Source organism: Perca fluviatilis, chromosome 2, assembly GCF_010015445.1.
Source record: "Perca fluviatilis chromosome 2, GENO_Pfluv_1.0, whole genome shotgun sequence".
Classification (NCBI taxonomy): Eukaryota; Metazoa; Chordata; class Actinopteri; order Perciformes; family Percidae; genus Perca; species Perca fluviatilis.
The window spans coordinates 24,863,255-24,885,969 of NC_053113.1; the positions used below are offsets into that span (position 1 = coordinate 24,863,255).

A 22,715-nucleotide genomic window follows, 5' to 3' on the forward strand; every position below is an offset into this window, starting at 1 on the left:
AAGGATTAGGCTACTAATCATTTGCACAAATTAACAGTTGTACTCTTTGCCTTAAAAGTAAGCAGAAGATAATGTTACTCAGGAAATTTACAATAAAGATCAATTTTCTACAACGCTAGAATATGATGCGTAAATATCTCTTTCATTCTGTTCCTCCCTCTCTCTCATGGGCTAAAATATAAGTTTCCTAAGTCATATTAACTTCCACTGCTCGCTTTTAATGCAAAGTGTACAACTGTTCGTTTTTGCAAATGACAGTGACTCATTGAATGGTTTCAGTTAAGAGCAGTATTTCATAAATGTATATTTTTAGACTATCATTCAGTCTGTCCGCTATTATCTGCCACGCTTTTTCTCGCATTTCATTTTTCATTTTTTTTTTTTTATAGAGGCCGAGTTTCCTTCTCTACATATTATATGCCTTGCTCCCTGTATATATGGACATAGAAAATAAAGACACTGAAGAAATTGGACTCTAAAATCTAGAAACTATGAAGATAATTAAGTGATAAATTCCATGCACACTGTAAACATGAATGGAACAGAGTATATTCATCAGCTATTTCCCCCCAGCAATATATAAGGTCAAAAACCATTGAGGTGTCCTCTCCCTGTTGTTCCATGAATGTACAGTAGCCTACATCACTAGATAGTTACTGGTCCAGTGAACTAAGACTATCATTTGGGAGGATTGTACAATTAGGATATGTTCTTAAATTGTACAATACTCCCAGTTTACTGGACAACATAAATTGTGTGCTAAGAATGCCAAATACAATCCAAATGGAAGTAGAACAAACATGATCCTTATTGTTAAAGAATAAAAAAAAAAATTAATCAACTAAAATAATTCAAGGTGCATTGGTCAACTATAGAAATGTACAGCATTGTATGTATTGCCCTTAGTAACAGACTTCATTTAAAACACATTTGAAATGAATCAGCCTTTTCTAATTATCTCAACAACTGCCATAATATATTCATCAAACTTCTAACAACAATATGAACAGCAGTCTTCATACAGCAATATAACAGTAACAATGACTGTCACATGAATAATTATAAATAAAAAAATAATGGTCACAACTTTAAATAATATTAGTAGTTAAATGAACAGTAATATGCACCTGTTGTATTTTAATCCAGGCTGATAATAACAATAGGGTAAAACCACTGCTGGGTGATCAGAAAAGGCTCCAGGATTAAATAAATCCTGGCTGTTAGCCTGGTCAGGAGCAGGCTAGCTGCACAGAATAAATCTCCATGGTGATTTATGTGCCTCCGCTTTTGTGAAACCAAATCAAGGCTTAATTCATCCAGGATAACTGGGAAATCCCGGCTTAATCCCTTATCTTGGTTTTGTGAAACAGGCCCCTGGTCTCCATCAAACTCCTGAGGGAAATATCTGAGTTCCTAAATGCTAGACTAGGTTCACTTTTTTTTTACATTGTTGGTATTGTTACATTGTGCTTTATGCAATATTTTAATGCATTTTCTGTAAAAGTTATTCCCCCTAGCATGCAAAAAGATAATGGTTGCTGTTTTTATTTTGCATTTGCACATGGCAACGTCTGTGTTTGTTTACCTTCTTGACTTCATCATACTGTATGTTGGTGTTGGGCACTGTGGTGGTAGAGTTTCCATTTGTGTCAATGTGAGTCTCCGAGACAGATATAGGAGGTTGAGGCACACCGAAGACAGTAATGGTCTCAAACTTAAGGTTGTTTGGGTCCCTGTAGCCGGAATGGGTCACCTGCATCTTCAGCACTCCCTATAAGGCAGAGGACATACAATGATATGCCTAATTTGCTCTCAAACTGATTAGTATTGCTGAATTTACATTCTGAAACATATAATGTTTTTTTTTCTTTCAGTTTTTGTTTTCAATAGATAGAATAATAGGTTGATAGAGCTAACGTACAGGAAGAACATCACCGTTATTCATTAAACATGCAAGCCCATTCTCAGTGCTGGGAAGGAGGAACATGGGATACTTGTTCCAATAAAGCTTCAGCAGTGTAACATGGACCAATTATGATGGTGGTGTGGTTTCTGGGGGTTTTGAACTTAAGTTCAGATCAGAAGGACTATGTGGGCCGGATTTAGAAGATGGTGTGGATGTGTGCGAGGGAAACTTACATTGACAGCGGAGAACTCGTAGTGGATGTGGTTGCCTGTTTTAACTGTTTCTGTAAAAAGAAGAAAAAAAAAGAGCAGATGTTAATGTTTTTCACAGCAGTTTGACAACAAATGTACTGCCACACAGTAGAGAACTGACCTTCACTTGTTAATGTGTGTTAGCTGACTAACAGTATTTGAACAGTCACAATGACTTATGTGATGCTTTGTGCTTGACAAGATAAGAGCTTCAAATTGATGCTCATAAAAACATGCCTGTAATGAATGATAATAACAAGATGTGGATGATCCTGTCTCACACACACCAGTACATTTGCATACAATACCTCTGGAATCTCCATCATCCCAGAATAGCTCCCCAGCTGCCTGGTTGTTGTCATCAAGAGCGACGATCAAACCCATGGGGTTACGCCGACTAGAGACACATAAACACACGTTGAAGTACAAACACCATACGCATGTGTATTTACAATTTAGTGAATCAAAAAACTACTATCTGTGCATAGTAATCAAATATAGCACGAGACACAATTTGATTCATTTATGATTATGATTTATGTACATTTGTTGATGCTCTGTGTATGCTTTTGTGTTTGCATGATAATATGAATGTACATTGCATGTAATTACTGTACGTGATTGCTTATTGAAATCTTTAAAACTGTTTGTGTGTGTGTGTGTGTGTGTGTGTGTACCTGTATGTAGTGGTGACATCAGGTCTCTGCGTGGGAAGGATAGCGCCGCCTCTGATGTGTAAGCCAAGCTTGTCAGCTGGCAGATACATATCAACATACTTTCTGCGGTCTGCCAGCCGTTCCATCTGATTGGTAGGAGAACAGAATCTATTAACTTACCTAAATTCCCCCATGTTCCCCCATCAATGCTCTGTGGGCAAGACAATCTCCGTGTTTCCCATTTCATGGTTAGGACAGACAGTGGCCATGGCACAAGCCTGGGCTGCAAAAGACTGGCTTTGGGCTTGCGTGAAATTTATTTCTCTAGAATTGACTTTTTCTGAGTGAGGCCCCTTAAACACTGACACAGAAACACAGGGAACACCTGTGTGTGCCATTGGTGTAAATGGATCAGTTTTTAGTCTGGGTCTGCAACCCTGCTAGGACATGTATTTGGTCCAAAGCTGCTTTGTAAGCTACAACAGTGAAAACAAGATACTACAGCATAGAAAACATAAGCCATTAATGATGACTTTAGGCCTTCTCAGCTATAAATTCCACTCTTAGAAATACTTGAGATATTTGAACCTGATTGCAGCAGTTATTGCATGACGTTTTATTGCATACGTTTACAGAATAATTTAAAGAGCATTTAAAAAATGCCGGTTTTCTCACTTAGCCCCTCTGGTGTTTAGCTATGTGTTTTAGATATGCAGATAGCTTTGGTTTTGTTTACTCTGGATACTCCACACGCCTTACAGTGGACACTTTTCACTGGAGCTACTTTCTACTGATAAAAATATGTCTGTTCAAAGTAAAGTTTGTGGATTATGCACTATTGTAATTAGTAAACCTGTGAGCCCCACAAATAAAATTCCATTCACCTTCATTGTATTGGGGTTGTGGCAGAAATCTCAGAGGACATGTGAAAACCTAAGGGAATGAAGTAGCCAGTAGAGGTAAGTAAGAAAATATGTATTTTTTTGTAATTTGGATGAACTGACCCTTTACATATAAGTTATCAGTGAAATAGAAAAATACATAGTTATCAAACCTAAGCCTCATTTTGGACAATGAGCCAATGCCCTTGATCAAAGTGAATTTTTGAAGAAAAAAAAAAAATGTAAATGCTTACAAAAAGTTTAAAAGTGCTGTTACTAAGTCAGTTGAGGAGTATGTCAAATGTGTTAATTTGTTTTGCATAATGATGTACTCATTATAATGGTATTGTTCTGTACTGCTAAGAAGAACTTATTTGATATGGGGAGACACATTTCTCTCTCTCTTTCTGTGTCTCTCTCTCTCTCAGCCCCTCCACTCATTTCTCTGAGGGCCCAGATAGAGCACAGTTAATTTCTGATCTCCTGAGGACTGAATCCTCAGACCAGCCTAAAACAATTTAAAACTGTCTTTTCTCCATCTCCTCTCATTCTCCTTTAACCTCCTTCTTTCTCCACGTCATGTTATTCTCTCTTGTGGTGCTCTAATTATTTTTTTCTATCCCATTTTCCTCTATTCCCATGGACGTTTGTTTGTGTGTGTGTGTGTGTGTGTGTGTGTGTGCAGTACAGTACAGTACAGTAGAGTATGTGCCAGTGTGTGGGCTGAAGTTAGTGGAGCGTCTACAAGCAATTTCAGATCTTATCACCCCCTCATTGTCTGCCTTAAGGAGGTCTTCTCTAGCCGTGTCTTCTCTTCTCTTTATTCCTGCTGGCCAATCCTCCCATCTTCCTACCTCTACATACTGTTACATCCTCTTCTCCCATCTTCCTTGTTCTCTCTCCATGTCAATACTCTTTCCCTTTCTTCCCTCTTCTTTGCCCTCCTTTCCTCTCTCTCTCTCTCTCTCTCTCCATGTCAAATACTGTCTTTTTTACCAACTTTCTCTTAGTTCAGCTCCCATCCTGTCTGTTTTTGCTCCTTCATCCCTTTTTTTTTCTGTTATTCCATTACTCTGTAACTTGTTTTTCATGGTCATTTTCACTACATCCCCCCACACCATTCCATCCTCCTACCCAGATAATCACAGGGGACCAACCAGGATAAGGGGCCGGCGGCAAGACAGCCAATCTAATCGTTCATCTGATCAGTGGGCGCTTTACATCGCCACTGTGACACCCAAATAAGGTCCCAAAGGAGCTCAACACCTCTTTTATCTCTCTGTCAGGGAGATAGTCTCTCTACTCTTTTTTCCTGTCCCCTCTTTCACTCTATCTTTGTCCTTACTCTCGCTATCTTATCGCGCTCGTCTCTCAGTCTCAAACAAAGAACTCCAAGGCAAAGACTTTCATGTGACACATGTTATTTTTGTATGTGTTCATTCCACTAACATAAAAATTAAAAGGGATTTTGCAACCATTTTTGTTGAGCACTACACTTTTATGTTTACAAATAACCAGGTACACCCATGCAAAATAATGCATTATAATACCGTAACCCTGCAATTATTCATGTTTAGCCTTTTTGTCATCCCATTTCCTGTTTATTTTCCTGTTTATCATATGTATAAGGCTAATGATGTTCAGTTTCATAAGACTGTATCAAAGAGATGTTGATTCAACTCTTTGGTATTTTTTTTTATGCCGTTTTGAATCTGATTGCATTTTATTGAAAGGTGTTTTTAATATTCCATTTTCTTCATGTATGTAAATTGGGTAGGAAAAACATAAGAAACACCCACACTGCTGTCTAATTAAAAGTATAAATCTAGTTTTTTCACAGATAAAGTTCCTTTTTTTCTCTAAAATAAATGTCAACAACATTTTGAGCTGGAAGATTTGAAGTGTTTGCTGTAAGTATATAAATTATTTTGCATCTATACAACTATTGATCTTTTCTTATCTGAAGAGGAAAAGCTTTAGAGGAAACTATTTTAAAGTGAGCAGAATATAGTCTTACCGTCTCATAGTCATACCACATAGCATCTGGGATATATGCCCACACCTTGTCCACACCCTGCAGAAAACAAGAACAACATATTTCTTGCACATATGTGTGCATATGTGTGCATATTTTAACAAATCTAAACATTTGTTGTTGCTATTAAATACATTATGAAGCTCTGATTTGTAGAGTAGACATCAAAAGGTGACAGCTTTGTGTTCTGTGTGAAGCATGACTGTGTTTGATTTGTGTCTGCAGCTAGTAACACCTGCTTTAGCTCACTGCACCCATCCTGATACTTTAATCTTCTTAACAGGGTTAAACACAAGGAGAGAAGCTACAATACACCACAAGGAAGCGTGGATATTTCTTGCCGCTATAAATCACTGCAACTTAACAATACATTTAAAAAAAAAAGATAAAATGTTTCCATCAAGGAGAGTTATTTCAAAACTGCCTACCATCTGATATAAAGTTTCCACAAAGCCCTTGTGACATTTTAGTCTACAGTGCTATGATGGTACAGATGATGGAAAAGACAGCATCAAGCGACGACTGATAGGTGACAGCCTTTGATAGCTTAAGGTGGTTGACAGACAGGAGCAATCAATAGAAGAGTGCCAAGCCTTTGATAGCATTGTCACTTCCCTGCTCTTTCTGGCGGGCAGAACAGAGGGAGAGAGAGAGAGAGAGATAAACACAGAGAGTGCAGCAAAAGAAAGAGCAAACTAGAGGTCCTTCTCAAAACAGACAAAATTGTGAAATACACTATATCAGCTGCGTAGGGCAAGGCCGTCTGTCAAAGTCATCAATGGCACAAACATTTCTCTCTCTCTCTCTCTCTCTCTCTCTCTCTCGCAGCATGTTCTATTGTGTGGCCCTCTGAGGCCTGTTATTAGGAACAAGAAAGAGGGTTGACAGGAAGCCAAGAACGAACAAACAGGTAAGAGAATAAGGAACAAAGGATAAACAAACAGAGGCAAATAAGAGCAAATTTAAAATTCAAAACACATGAAACTATATAAAGAGTAAAATATGATAAAGAGATATTGCTTTAATGGCCTGCTAACCAAATTAAATGACTTAATGCCCTCTTTGGGGTCCACATTCGCAGTTTGAGGCAGATCACCTGTCAGAACCGCTACACAGCCTGTGGGATGACAGCCTGGGGAAATGGATGCTCCCTCTATACCTCGTTTTCTGGTGTCTGATTTGCTTGCGGCACATATCACTCACCACACTGACTAATGGGAAGGGACTGCAGGACTAAGCATGTCTGCTAACTGTGATTGAGAGGGACAAGTCATGAGGCCTGTATCCTCATTTAGAGTACTGAAGCTCAGTTAGCCATAAGGTAAGATTTGATCAGCTGGGCTAAAGATTCATACTGGCAGCATGATCAGATGGTAGCTGAGGTAGATGAGAGAGGCAGAGAGAGAGTGAGCGAGAGGGAAAGAGAGATGGGATGAAATGAAATGGGATCACAAGGGTGAGTTGCAGCAGCTGATTAAGAGAATGCAGATGAGATAAGAGAGTCAACGTTTGATGAAAGGATGAGCTAAAAAGTAAAGGGAGTAAGGGAGCAGGGGGGGAAGCATGGATGATGACCGGAGGGGATGGCAGAGAGCGAGACAGGAGATCTTCCCAGTTTATCACACAGATCAAGGTTAAAGCATCAACTGATGAATGATGGAGCAAGAGCATCATTAGAGAAAGGCAGAAGCAGCCGGACAAAGTGATAAATACAAAGAGACAGAGAGATATGAGCATAATGAAAAAAGAAAAGAGAAGGTAGGATGTGAAGGGTTGTTAAAGAACAGCCTGTGACCTCACTCAAGCAACTGACACTATCTCTTCATGTTGGCCCTTCACAGCCGGATGCATCTGTAACAGATAGTGAGCGCTCTGTTCTTAATGCCTGCCCTTACCCTGGCTTAAACCACAGCATCGCAGCTCAGCAGCACCCTGTCACCACAAAAGATGAATATTCAGCCACACTGTATCTGTCATTTGGAAAGAATCCTTTACAAGTGGCATTGCAGACGTCAGCAGGGATCTTCAACAGGGGGTCCGGGACCCCTAGGGGGTCCTCAGAGTCAATGCAGGGGGGCCTCCAAATTATTGTTCAAAAACTAAAAAGTCTTAACATGAATCCAAAATATTATTAGCAAATATAATCCCAACTGCTAACTGGCCTATAGGTAAGGTAGTCTCTAAGGTAGCCATCCGTGCAGGGCCGGTTCTAGCCCCTTGGTTGCCCTAGGCGAGATTGAGTTTTGCTCAGTGTTTTGTTTCCAGATTTGTGTGCATGGTGACTTATGAGGGGGCCCTGAAAAATTTGAGCATTAAATACTTCATTTCCTGCATTCTGGTGAATATGTATTGCTGAATATGCACTTATTTTTATTTACCTTTTTCTGAATCAATTTATGCTGGAAATATCTTTATCTAAAGGGAAACATAGATTACAATCCAAATATAAAAACATAATGGAATATATTGCAGTAATGCTCTCAGGCATTCTGTATTGCTTTCATCTATTTATTCTCCTTTGGATCGATGTTTCTAATTATATCTGAGTCAGCACACATGTAGTCTAGGCAACATTTACTCTTCCCACTTTTGCTTCTTTTGTTGAGGAAGTAACCTCCTTAAATGTGCATATGACAATTATTCACCTGAATGATTCATGAATTCATTTTAATAAGTTAATAAACCCCTGGACTGTAATATTTTAGATGTGTTTGAGCAAGATTTCTGCTCATGTTCAAAACTTTGTGCACATTCAAAATATATCTCATCTGTGTTTTCTGAGGTTTGGAGGAGTCGTGATCTTTTGAGAAAAATTAAGTGATAATACAATAGGCTAATCTAGAATAAAGTCACTATATTTCAGAACATAATCCACCTGCACCATAGTCTGCTGTGCATTACGTGATATCTCTGCTGATACGGTAGATCTCAGACCTGCTGCCAGACACAGAGCCCCGTTTGGGACGCTGGTCTCTGAATGAGACAGTTTAGGGAAGTGGCTGTAGGCTACGCTGCTCTACATCGGAGGTGGAAACACAAAACTACGTAGAATAGGGACACATGTGCCGCAGCGTGCCCACAGCAGAGCGTGTCCATTATAAACCTGAAGCTGCACAGACCAGGGAAGGCGCGCTGCAGCGGCTCCGTGTCTGTGCCGCTGCTCGTCTCTATTTTTACAGCCAGAGTGGACAGGTCTGCTTCAGAGCTCCGTGTGTTTGAGTCTGACCCGTAGACTGGAAACGTTGCGTACGCGTAATTAAAGGTTGACAAGTAAACGTGTGGCTGAGGGGGGCGCTTTAGGATGATCATGTTTAATAAACACGTTTTATTTCGCTCGTCGTTCTATTTCTATTATTAATGGGAAGTAGACCTAAGGCGACGGCGCCCCCAACACATTTGACGCCCTAGGCAATCGCCTAGGTCGCCTATAGCAATCGCCGGCCCTGCATCCGCGGATACAGTTAATCCTAAGGATTCACTGTGACTCATGTATTTATTAAAACATGAATTAAAAAACCATGCCAATGTAACGGAGTTAATAATTCCACTTGCCATTAAAAGGTAACTTTTCATTTGGCACGTGATGTTGTTAGTGTTGGGCTACGTAGTAAACCCTCTTTGGACTTAAAATCAGGCCCACAACCTGTGTTTGACATTCTCAGACAACACTTCAGTGACTCTGTAACCTCTTTCATGCCCCTTGCTGACTTTTATGACACAAAGCCCTACCCCACTGAGACTGCTATGGACTACTGGATTCGACTTAACAAAGCCATTGACATTGCTGTGGATGGACTGGAGAGACAGGGCAAGAAACTTGACAACCCTACACGTGAAGTGAAAGTTATGTTCATCACTCATTGTCCTGATAGTGAGCTGTCTCTGGTCTTCAGCTGTAGACCCCTGGAAGAGTGGACCGCCTCAGATGTTCAAATAGATGAGCACCACCGCAAAAAGCGTCTCCTACAGCGTCAGTCTGTGGGCCCAGCTAACAGTTTGCCGCCCACCCAGTCTACAAAGGCCCTGCACAGCCACGTCCATACTACAGAGAGCCCTCCCACTCCTCGGCAACAGGCGGAGAGTAGGCCACTGCCAATTGAGGGTCACTCGCTTGAGCATGTCATTGCGCTACTTGAGCGCTTGCTGCAGCGGGAGACCTCACAGCGTTCCAGGCCGCCTCAATCTGGAACTGGCAGCCGGAACCAGGTCTCGGGGTCCTTGTAGCATTTGTGGCAATGCTGACCATGACACCGTGTCTCACTGTAGGCGTGATCGTCTTTGCTTCCGCTGTCATGCTGCTGGACATCAAGCAGTGACTTGTTCTGCCCCCTCTGTTTCCGACCTTCCTGCTGCTCAGCCTGGCGGTCCACATCAGCAGGGAAACTAACTGGCCCACATGAGCAGGGGACTAGTGGAGGGCCAGTTGAAATGTCCCCAGAAGATCTGAATCTGTTTACTCTCAGCTATGTGCTACAGCAGGCAATGATGCTACAGTGATAATTCAAAATACACACAGACTTTCTGCTACTGCTGACCTTTTCTACACTGACGTGTTGATCCAGGATGCTGTTGAACTACGTGCCATGTTGGACAGTGGCTCCATGGCTTGTTCCTTGAGTTCCCGCATGCTTCACATCTTGGAGCAGGCCAAAGTTCTTTCCCCTGCCTCTGTCTCTCCAACTTTGGTTGTTCTGATTGGCTGAAGACTAATCCTGTGGGTGTCTGCGAGCTTCAGATGAAAGTCTTTGATTGCCACTTTTCAGTACCCACACTTATCGTGGATGGCCAAAGTGACGATTTGATTCTGGGAAGTAATGTGATAAAGCATCTCATTCGTACGATGAAGTTGGCCGAAGGCTCCTGGGAGAAAGTATCTCTTTCACATCAGTCATCTGGAGAGGAAGAAACACTGATGCAGTTGTTCGCCACTGTGGAAAAATGGAGAGGCGATGAGATGCCTAGTAAAGTGGGCACTGTTAAACTGAAACACACTGTGACTTTAGAGCCCATGAAAGAACATTTAGTGTGGGGCTGCCTCCCCAGCCACACATGTCTCTCCGCCGGCAGTACGGTAGTTGTGGAGCCAAGTGAATCACGAACAGTGCCACGGACGGTCATGGTAGGACGCATTGTGACACCACTGTGGGGTGATGGATGGGTTCCTGTGAAAGTTATTAACCCTTCCCATAAGCCTGTGACCCTAAAGCGCAACTGCAAGATTGCTGACGTTTCTCCCTGTGTAGCACTTGAGGACTTTGACAATGACAATTCTGGAAAGCAAAACTGGTCGACCTGCTGGCCAAGTACGAATCCATATTCTCCCGCCACAGCTTGGACTGCGGAAAGGCTGAAGGATTTGTTCATTGCATCCGTCTGAGTGATAGCAGACCCTTTAGGCTGCCGTATCATCGTCTGTCTCCCTCCCATTATGACAAGCTCCGGACAGATTTGAATGAAATGGAGGAGCGGAACATCATAAGAAAATCCACAAGTGAGTATGCATCACCACTTGTCCTAGCTTGGAAGAAGAATGGTGATCTGCGGCTTTGCACGGATTTTCGCTGGCTAAATGCCCGCACCATCAAAGATGCACACCCCCTACCTCACCAGGCGGACGCTTTGGCTGCTCTTGGAGGGAATGTATTCTTTTCGACCATGGATTTGACGTCTGGCTTCTACAATGTGGAGGTTCATGAAGAGGACAAAAAGTTTACGGCATTCACCTCACCATTTGGGCTGTTTGAATACAACAGGCTCCCTCAGGGATTGTATAATAGCCCCGCCACGTTTACGAAGATAATGATGGCCATCTTTGGAGATCAAAACTTCCTAAGCCTCCTTTGCTATTTGGACGACATCCTCGTGTTTGTCCCTAATGAAGACTGGAGATGGTGTTTGAGAGATTGAGGGTGCACAACCTGAAGTTAGCGCCCAAAAAGTGCCACCTCATGCGGTCATCTGTGAAATTCTTGGGCCACTTTGTGAGCAAAGATGGCATCTCCACTGACCCGGAGAAGGTCAGGGCCATTGTTGACCTGTGTGAGAGGGATCTGATGGACGAGAACAACGACATCCCATCTCCCTCCAAGATAAGATCATTCCTTGGCATGGTCGGGTTTTACCAGCAGTTCTTCGAGGGCTACTCCAGCATCAGCAAGCCCCTCTTTGCCCTGACCTCTGGAGCGAAGAAACCACGATACATTAAGGGAAAAAGGAGGCCACCTGTGACCAGGAAACTCACTTCTGCTGACTGGACACCAGAGTGCAGTGAAGCGTTCAGGAGACTGAAACAAGCTCTGTTGGATAATGCCACCCTGGCTCATCCGGACTTCAGTAGGCCTTTCCTGCTCTCTGTCGATGCCTCCTCTAATGGCCTTGGGGTTGTGCTATCTCAACTGTCTGAAGGTCATGATGTAGCACGTCCAATTGCCTTCGCCAGCAAATCCCTAAACTACGCCCAGTCCCGCTACCCGGCACACAGGTTGGAGTTCCTGGCGCTTAAATGGGCCGTTTGTGATAAGTTCAGCCAGTGGTTGAGAGGCCACACGTTCACTGTGTGGACTGACAACAACCCGCTGACCTACATTCTTAGAAAACCAAAGCTCGATGCCTGTGAACAGAAGTGGGTGGCGAAGCTCGCTCCTTTTGACTTCGAAATAAGGTACATTCCAGGCCCCATACAATGTGGTTGCGGATGCCCTCAGCCGTGAACCTTTTGTGCCGCCTAGCGTGCTCCGTCGTCTCATGAAGGTCCCTTATGGTGCCCTGATGGAGGAGGCCAACGCCTTCAACCCTGAATGTGTGCAGGATGCTTTTTGGCGGTCCTGCGACCCACAAGCCATGCTGCAGATGCCCCATTTCTCGACTGTGGCCTCCCGAAGTGCTTTGGCGGAACCCCCGAACCCGTCCATCTCCCAAGGGACAGTATCTGCTGTTCTAGGGCGCTCTTTGGACCAAGAATACCCGCCTCCCCAAGCCTTTCTCCTGCCTCAGCTCGTGCAGTCCATCCAGCCACGTAAGTTGTCTGATGTCCGTACTCTGCCCAGAGACAAGTTGATGTCCTTGCAGCGCGCAGACCCCTGTTTGGGCCGTGTGCTTCAGTTTGTGGAACGCCAGCGGCGGCCGTCAAGACGAGAACGTGCAAATGAGCCGGCTGAAGCTCTGAGGCTCCTCAGGCATTGGGAAAGGCTTACCATCAAGACTGGGGTGCTCTATCGTGTCTCCAAGGATGCTGTTACAAAGAGGAAGACCTACCAGTAAGTCGTGCCCTCTGCGCTGAAAGAGAAGGTCCTCAGAGGTGTGCATGACGAGGCCGGTCATCAGGGCCAAAGGAGGACACTCTACCTGTCAAGACAGAGATTTTACTGGCATGGAATGGAGAGGGACATAAGAGGATATGTGCGGTGCTGTCGTCGCTGTGTGCTTAGCAAGTCCCTTGAGCCTGAAACCAGAGCGCCACTTGAGAGCATCACAACATCCAGATTTCTTGAGTTGGTTTGCATTGACTTTTGGTCAGCTGAGGAATCCTCTAATAAATCCCTTGATGTGCTTGTGCTGACTGACCACTTTACCAAGCGGGCTCATGCCTACCTCTGTCTCAACCAGTCAGCTAAGGCTGTTGCTCAACAACTCTGGAACAAGTTCTTCTGTGTGTACGGCTTCCCTGAACGTATACATTCGGACCAGGGTGCCAACTTTGAAAGCAGTCTGATCGCCGAGATGTTGCTTGTGGCTGGTGTCCAAAAGTCGCATACCACTCCATACCACCCTATGGGCAATGGTGCTGTTGAGAGGTTCAATCGCACCCTTGAGAGTATGATAAGGGCTCTACCCCCCAAAGCCAAGCACAGGTGGCCACAGCTGCTGAGATCTCTTACCTTCTCCTATAATGCCACAGTGCACGAGACCACGGGTTTCGCTCCATTTCAGCTGATGTTTGGTCGGACCCCCCGACTGCCAGTCGACCTGATGTTTGGATCTACTCTTCTGGATGATCAGGTGATGGATTATGATGTCTATGTGCAACGTCTCAGGCATGACTTGGCAGAAGCTATGAAAGTTGCTCAGACCTCTACCACAAAGCAGCAGCAGCGACAAGCTGATCTTTATAACATGAAGTTCAAAGGTGCGGCTGTGGAGCTTGGAGACAGGGTTCTCTTAGCAAATAATGGCAAACGTGGGAAGAGGAAATTAGCTGATCGCTGGGAGAGTAATCTGTTCACTGTTGTGGAGAAACATGACAACACACATACCTTCAAGATCAGAAACTGTGCCACAGGCCAAGAGAAAGTGGTCCACAGGAATCTAATAATGCCTGTCAACTTCCTGCCCATACCTACCGAGTCTGATGATGGCAGTTGTTGTGTCAGTGATTCAACCACTGGAGCTTCAAGTGACTCCCCGCTGGGAGATGATATGAGGTCTGTTGCGTTGCCTGACCATGACCTTGAGGACAGGACTGTCTCGTGGGTCTCTCAACTCCCAGCTTGAATTGGAGGTCAGCCGACCGCTTCACTTGCTGACGTACAAGGCCAGGCTTTTTCCTGTGACTTACCTCCTGACCCGGAGGAGATTGTTGACAGATCAGACCATACAGCAGCCTGTGACTTACCTGTTGACGCACCAGACCACACAGTTTCACTTGACTTACTGTACCTGTTGGTACTGACTGTCCTGCAGACCGGACTGACTTGAGACCCCTTGCCTCCATGCTACCATCTGATTTACAGTCTCCAGTTTCAGGTTCTGTAGTCAGATCTAGATCACTCATCTCTGCTAGTGATGGGATACTTGGGGTGAGGACTAGATATGGGAGGGTTGTTAGGCCTGTTATAAGACTTTTTTTTACTGGGCTATAATGTTTTTGCATTTTGTCATTTTGTGAACTTTAACAGTGGCATATTATTTTAATTTTATTTTTTTCTCTGGGAACCACCTTTGTATGGTGTGATGCATTAGAGACTGTGTGTCTAGGTGGGTTGTAATTGTACTGTGTACATTATGTGATATCTGGTAGCTTTACATGTATATGGGCATGTTTTCCTACGAGTGTTGGAAGGATTTGCAAACCTTTCACATTCTAATTCTTCAGGAATGGTCATTGACTGGAATACTCTGTATCTGTGATCTGAACAGTACTGTAAGATTGTCGTATGTAGTTGTTTGTACCTGATATGGTTTTGCTTCACGGTGTTCTCACAGCATGTACTTATGTTTTTTTTTACCTTGACTGTTTGTTTGATTGGGCAAGTGGAGATCAGTAGGGGGGAATGTAACGGAGTTAATAATTCCACTTGCCATTAAAAGGTAACTTTTCATTTGGCTAGTAGTTCCCATATGAGACAGGCTTTTTCTGTAACATGAGCGCCATCTATTGGTGCCATTCTGCAGACTTTAGGGTAAATTCCTACACACTTATCACCAGTCTCACGTAGCCTTGTTTCATGCTAACTGGAGCTCTTTATGGTGACAAATGTGATTGTGAGACACTATTCTGCTGTTCACCAGAATAAACGGCTGTGATAGCCAACGAAGAGTGACGGATTCGTCTGTAACACAACACAACGCAAGAGAGAGAGAGAGTACACATCCGTTACACCAACAATTATTAAGCTATTTGAATAGCTTTGTATTCTATGCACTAAAAAGGTATGTGTAAAGGCTTTAGGCCGCCCTACACGTTATTGTAGGCCCAGTTTATTATGCAACTTAATTTTATACAAATATAAAGTAGGGGGTTCCTGCTCTGTCTCTCTTTCAGTTGTGGGGCATTGGCTTAAAAAACGTTGAAGACCCCTGTTCTCAGTGTGCCACACTGCTCTGTCAAAACAGGCCATGTTTAGTAATGAAAAAACATAAAACTTCATAAGTTTCTAAACTCTTACATGGGTAGATTTAGGTTACATTATCACCCTCAAGTGTGAGATACTTAATGTCAATATTTCACATTGCTCAAAACCACCTTGGCACTAGTTTTCAATGGGTAACCTGTTGCCCATTGTGACTGTATTGGCTGTATTTTCCCATACATGTTGCATTTCTATCAGAGACAGATTTTTCTGCTTGATACCTTGGACCTATTTGATATTTTTCTGCCTGCCATGAACTTCAGTATGCAGAAGTAGGAGGGGAGGTTATGTGGGATCTTGTAAGTATTGATTGTCAGTATTGATCAAGCAGCATGATGTATTTGTGGTGTTTTGCTCAGGTTTGGTTTAACCTAAATTCTGGGCACATGAACAAATGTTACTCAAAAGCCGGCAAACTCTGTTTGTGGATATGTTGGCCAAATTGATTTGAAATTTGAACTCACTCAAGCAGAGAAAAAAAATAACTTGTATTTTTCATTCCAACTGTACAGTATACTGCACATGTGGCTGTGTTGTGAATGACTGATTTCAAACATAGAGCTGTCGGAATGTGCCACGATGCATTAAGTGAGAATTGTCTGGCCGAATGCATTTGCGTCTGTACATGTCAGGCTATTAGATGCTCACTTGTAACCAAACTGCCCCTGCAGCTGCTTACAGTGTCACCCAAAGAGCTTCCACATGACAGCAACATGGTAAACAAACTATTACAAAGTATTTTTTTAATTAAGTTTATTTAATGCACTGTGAATTAATTGAAGATATGTCTGCACCATTACAAGCAAGGTCATAATTTGGCTCCTTGGAGATGCATTTCTATTGCAGACATTTACCTCCATTCAATTATCAGGGCACTTTGATGATGCAGAGCACATTGTTTTAAAAGAGACAGAAAACAAGTGATTGGTCATAATTGACACCAACCCCTAATACACCTCTGATAATAGATTTATTTTAATCCTATCCTGTTTACAACTGCACTACAGTTCAGCTGTGCCTCTGGCCTTAAACAGACTAAAAGTAGGTGCACTGTTGACTGCTATTTGTTTGTCTTGTTTATCTTTTTGATTTGCAAAAATAACAACATAGCATATAGCCTATCCTTGTCCCTACTTAGGACTGCTCAAACCCTGGCTTAGGCATTTCAGGCATATACCCTCCACTTCTTGTATTAGAAACTTTTATCACAATCACACGACTGAAGTTACTTTATACCCGGCCCCACTATGAATCCAATTGCTTTCCACTATTCTGTAATTCACAAGAGGCCATGCTAAATTGCTTATTAATCAGGCCACTTTGACATGACCGCAATTGCTGTGTATGCACGCATACACATGCACGTACAGGCATGCACACAGACATATGGATTTACGTCACACACACACACACACACACACACACACACACACACACACACACACACACACACACACTGAGACAAACATGCACAAACACACATATTCACACTTCCATCAACACTTCTAATCTCCTAGTAATGAGGTCAGTGCTCTCATTAGAGCTGAGAGAAAAGAGGGAGGATATGAAAGAGAGAAGAAAGAGGGATGAGAGGAGGGGAGGGCAACAAAGAAAATCCCATGTCATGTTTTCCCAGTGGAGGTCAGTGTGTGTGTGTGTGTGTGTGTGTGTGTGTGTGTGTGTGTGTGTGTGTGTGTGTGTGTGTGTGTGTGTGAGTAACTGATCATCTCATCTGCATCATCTGCAAGACACTTTTCTCTATGTACTACATGTACAAATCAATATGTACTGCATGATATTTCCTGCATTTAGATATGATACAGTACATGCAAGTAGATTTTGATTCAGCGCAGGTACTTGAAGGACCAAATCATGTTCATATATGTAGGCCTACAGTATGTGTATGTGTGTATTCTGGGATGTTGAGGTTTTTTTTGTGTGTGGTGGCTGACCGGTTCTAGTACAGGTGTGATGAGCAGGTGTTTTCCCCAGAGGAACTGGCGGTCCACTGTCCAGGTTGCGTTGTCAGAGTAAAACCTGGATGTGACAAAGAAGAGTATAGAATCAATTAGATATCTTTGTCATTATGCTCTGGCTAACAAAAACATATTTTAGACGAAATGCACCATGACTCTCATTCAGTAAATACCTGTCTATATATTGCATGCTGCGTTATTACAACATTTGGGGAAATATATGTTAAGTTTGTTAAACATTATATTACCACGGTTTCCACCCTCATCATTCGTTATTCAATATTAAAATTCAACAAAATTGAAAGAAAAACAAAATCAAGCACATTGTAGTCCACTTAAAATTCCCACTAAAGTTTACAACCTATTATTTGGATGCAGGGATGTTGACCCAGCTTATTATATAACCACATAATTCTGACAGTCGCTCCATATCTGAGAAAAATAGACAATTTAAACACGCAAAAAAAACATTTTTCTCTCCAATGCCTCATGGCCCTCACAGGGAAGTGTGAATTACTTCTGGCATCACCTTTAAGAAATATACAAATAATTATAATAGCCTACACGGAAACCAATGTTTTTCATTAGTCAAATATAATTCTGCATTCCAAAGTGCAATGCTAAATAAAGCATAAAGTCAGTTTGGTTCGGGGCGCCCTGGTTAGGGTGACCAGATGAGAATGGGTAAAATTCGGGACGAGGGGGGGGGGCGGCCGCAGCAGATGTGTTTAGCTATAGCCGAGTCAGAGTACAGTTTGGGCGTTAACTTCATAGCACAGTCAAGCGATCTGTATGACTGTTGGTGGGTCACACAGTGGAACACAGATGTCAGCTCAGCAGCAGCTATTTTATTATACATGGAGTCATCCTCCCGCTTAAAGAACGAGGAGACCAACGTGTTGGTCTGTACAGTTGTGCTGTTAGCTGTATGTAGTTTGCTGATAGCATGCAGCCTGACGTCGGACTCCCCGTGTGAAACATCAAACTCCTTCCTACATACATTGCAGAACGCTTTGTTTGCATCGCGTAAAACTGCAGTAATCCAGGGGTATTTCCCTACCCAGTCTTCCCGGTATCTGCAGAGACGTTTTTGCTTTTTAGCTATGTGTTGATCTTGATCGGGTCCGGGGACACCAGCCTGAGCATCCATTTCAAAAATGAATGAATGAAAATTCGCGCCTATAGCTGCCTATACATACTATTGCAACTTGCAGCCAATGAGCAGCCGAGGGGAGCTGGCTGCAGGACGCCTCAATGCATGGACAGTTTTTTTATGTTCTATCATACCAGAACTAATCGAGAGTCCAAAACAAAAAAAAATTACTTGAGTCTGCTTTTTTTTAATTTTCAGGAATTAGGGCAGGATTCAGTTCAGCTTGGATTTTTGAATTGGGGGACGTCTTAGCGCCTGTCACCCTAGCCCTGATAGCTCGCATAGTAGAGCGTGCGCCCAATGTACCAAGGCTAAGTCCTTACCGCAGCGGCACGGGTTCGACCCGCATCCCCTCTCTCTCTCCCTCTCTCTACCTCCCTTTTCCGGTCTTCATCTGCCTATCAAATAAAGGCCCAAAAAATAATCTTTAAAAGTGACTTTCGGTTCATGTAGAGAACTGAACTGAACTGAAGTCCCGCTTGTATTGGCTGATTGGCATCAGCTGTTTGTAGTATGCGCTACAACGATTGGCTCATCCCTCTAGTACCGTCCAATCATATTCATGCAGGTGTAGAGCGCGGACATTGCAACCTGGTACTCTGCTAATTATGCTCATGTAAACGCCGTTTGCTGTACACAGCTGACCGCACACAGTCTGTGCTTCTCTTTTTTGATGACTTTCTTTAAAGGAGTAACGTAAATATAATCGCGGTGCACCGCGCGCGTTTTCCGCTGCCCGCGCGTGGTTGTCAAACAGCTGGCACAGATGCCAGAAAAAAAATCTGAGTTTCCCTGTGTTTGCTGTGGGACCTAGGACCACTCTGTCGGCAGACTGCTCACCGGATTCATACTCTCCATTACACCGGGGTCAAAGGTAAGTGACTGCTGCTGTTCTGCTTGTTGCTTTGTGGTTGCTTCAGGTTGTGTTTGCTTGGCTATCTATGGCTGCATATTGTGGTTGGCTATCTCTGTGTTCAGCTTTGCTGCTCTGCCTTGCTGTTCAAGATTCAGTTTGTTATGTGCATGAATTATTGTCATTTAGCATATGCATGCTTAGGTAGGCTTATGTGATGTGCTGCTGGCTGTTTGCAATCTGCTATAATGCTAAATATGTGCACATTCATTTGAAATCTCTGTGTATGCATTTGCACTGGTATTAACCAAAATATGAAGTTCATGTAGCAGTTGAGTTTAAGTCTTGTGGTGTTGTCTGGCAAGTGCTTGCCTTGGTGCTAATGTCCAAAATGATGATTTGAAGTAGCTTATGCTTCTGTATGGGCTGAACTGGTTTTGGGCATATTTTCCCCTGTGGTTTTTACCGTATGCATAGGCTACTAAAAAAGATGATCACTAAAGAATACTTTACTCAAACCTTGGTTTATGGTCATTTGGTGTGTCATAATGGCATATAAAGTTAATTTGGTTTGTGTGGATGAGGCCTGGCTTGCCACAATCTTTGCTGCCACAGCTACATGTACCTCCACCACCTCCTGTAGTGTTTTACTGACTCCTTGTTGCTGCTCTGATTCTGTGACCGCTCCCTAAAAAAACAGAGCTTTTAGCACCAAACCTAACTGTATGACCATTTGCTATAAATGGCCAATTTCTTGACTCAAGTGTCGTCTCTGCCTCAACTGACAACATGGGGACACTATACTCACAATATTTTGAATGACTTACTCATGCATGACAGGACGTACAACAGTCTCCCCTGTGGTGTGGGCTTTGTAGAAGAGTGTGTAGAGGTAAGGAAGAAGTGTGTAACGTATCCTCAGGTAATGTTTAGAGCTCTCCACCAGTGATGAGTTGACGCCAAAGACAGCTGGATCCTGGGGCTGTAGACAGAAAGATGGATTAAAGGGATGGGTTTGATGAATGAGAGAGAAGAAGGGTGGATGGAAAATATAGGAGAGACCTTGTTTGAATGAAGCAAATGGAGACATACAAACTTGAAGTGAGAGGAAAGAAAGGTGTGATGTTGAGGAGGGGAATAAAAACAAGAAACAATTTTTCTCTTTACTATTCATAGTGCATACATGGACATGAACCTCAATTGTGAAGATTAAAATGGAAATTAACTTTACAAATCTGAAACCAGTTTGCCAAGAGAATGAGCAAAAGAGAATTTGAGAGAAATAAATAAAGGGTGGGGGGTGAAGTGTATGAGACAGAAACAGAAGTATGATTTAATTCATAAGATAGTGGAGAGTGAGAGGGTGATTAGCTGCTTACAGGCCGTGCTCCTCTCATCTGGCTAATCATTTATGCCCTCAGCATCTCTGAGAGTGTGATGAAGATTGTATGTGTATGTATGTATGTGTGTGTGTGGACTGGCCTGCATGGCCATGTGATGAGAGCCATGATTAGGGCAAAGCAAAGGTCACACATTAGCTGTCTCGTTTAGTGGAAATTGTACTTCAGATTCATCATCATCATGTCCCTTTCCTCAAGCAAATACACCCCCTCCCCTTACAACACACAAGTCTTACTCACCCATCAACCCCAAAGCATTACCTCAACGCCGTGCTATTTTCGCAACAGTGATTATGAGCATGGAAATGTCACATGAAGAATTTTGCGAGAGCATCAATTTTCACGCTATTCAATGCTGCAGACAGGCTTTTCTCGACCGTTTTCTGTGTTCATCTACAATAATAGCTCGGTATGTAGCATCAATATAAACACAGTTGTACACTCAGTGGGTGCTTTTCTCTCTCTGACATTTAATTTGACATTTAAATTTATAGTGTGTCTTGTTAAAGATAAACACAAATATCTCTCTATCCTCATAATTATTATTATTATTATTATTATTAGTAGTAGTAGTAGTAGTAGTATTAGAACTTTGATTAGAATTGTTGAGAGTTGTCTTTGTGAATCTGGGTTCCTTTGGCCCAGAAAACCTTTTAAAGATAACTAACCTTAGCTAATTGACCATTTGCCAAACCCCTCCCCTCACCAGTGATTGTCATCTCATAGTTTAACAACCATACCTAGACCGACAGGCCTCTGCATTATAAAGCTGTGTGAATGGGGTTGTAGTAAAAGTGATACTACGTATACAAGAGTTTGGATGTTTTTTTTTATTTATTCTTTTTATTTTTTTTTATTGTATCATCTCCAAAACCAAAAATACCAAAACTGAAAAGGATGGATTACACAGTGTGTATGTCGGCTCCAACATTGGCTACAAACGTGAGCATGTCTGGCGATCAAGCCTACTAACTACAGAAGTAACCCAGCACTACTTTGAAGGACTGGGGCATTTCACACTACATTATTTTGTAGTGTTTCAGGTTGCGTTAAAGACATTGGTTAGTCCTTATTATAAAAGCCTTTTAACACTGTTGTAACACTGAAGTGAAACATAGCCTACTGGTTTAAACTATTTCTTAAATGACTATCTAACGCTTAGAAACACAGCCAGGTGGAGGTGCTGAAGTGTAGTGTTCTCAGACCACTTGAATTACAATATGCTGAAAGATTATTATGGAATTTTTGCCCAACGATGCCAAAAATAAAGTGCCTACCACAGCTTTAAGGGCCTGATGCCTATGGCTGCCAACAAAGCAGAAATTGCCTTGATATTATACAATCTATCCGCCGTATGGCACATCATGTTATAGCGATTTAACATAATTTAGCATTACTGTTATCTTTTGCTAAAGTGTAAAAACTTTGAGTATCAGTCTGGCGCTGAGCTACTGAGCTTCGTTTTACTTCAGGCTCAGATGTTCCAATACCCTGTGCGGCTATAATGGATTTTCAACTGCTAACATTCCCAGTGTTAAACCCAAAATCAGAGGTCCCACAGCTCCCATTTCATAACACAGTTGTACTAGTGCTGGTATGATGACAATCTCCATGGATACTGAGAGAATTTCTATTTTTAACCACTTGGCATTTTTATAACACCTATGCAATGTTATGAAATGAAGACTAAACCCTGGAGCACTTTTGACCAAACAATGGCTGTGTGATACATAAATCTAAAACTGACCGTCTAATA

The 22,715-nt window shown here is 42.6% G+C and overlaps 1 protein-coding gene across 1 annotated transcript in view; it reads right to left on the minus strand.

The window, feature by feature from the left end:
* The window catches only part of si (sucrase-isomaltase (alpha-glucosidase)), a 96,430-nt gene that overhangs the window by 38,232 nt on the left and 35,483 nt on the right, over positions 1–22,715 (minus strand). The window contains exons 19-25 of the mRNA XM_039822684.1: positions 20,387–20,541; positions 17,530–17,614; positions 5,712–5,768; positions 2,835–2,959; positions 2,466–2,554; positions 2,140–2,189; positions 1,586–1,771 (exon numbers count right to left, since the gene is read on the minus strand). Of these exons, the coding sequence (XP_039678618.1) occupies positions 1,586–1,771; positions 2,140–2,189; positions 2,466–2,554; positions 2,835–2,959; positions 5,712–5,768; positions 17,530–17,614; positions 20,387–20,541 (747 nt within the window). The remainder of the gene's footprint in view (positions 1–1,585; positions 1,772–2,139; positions 2,190–2,465; positions 2,555–2,834; positions 2,960–5,711; positions 5,769–17,529; positions 17,615–20,386; positions 20,542–22,715) is intronic.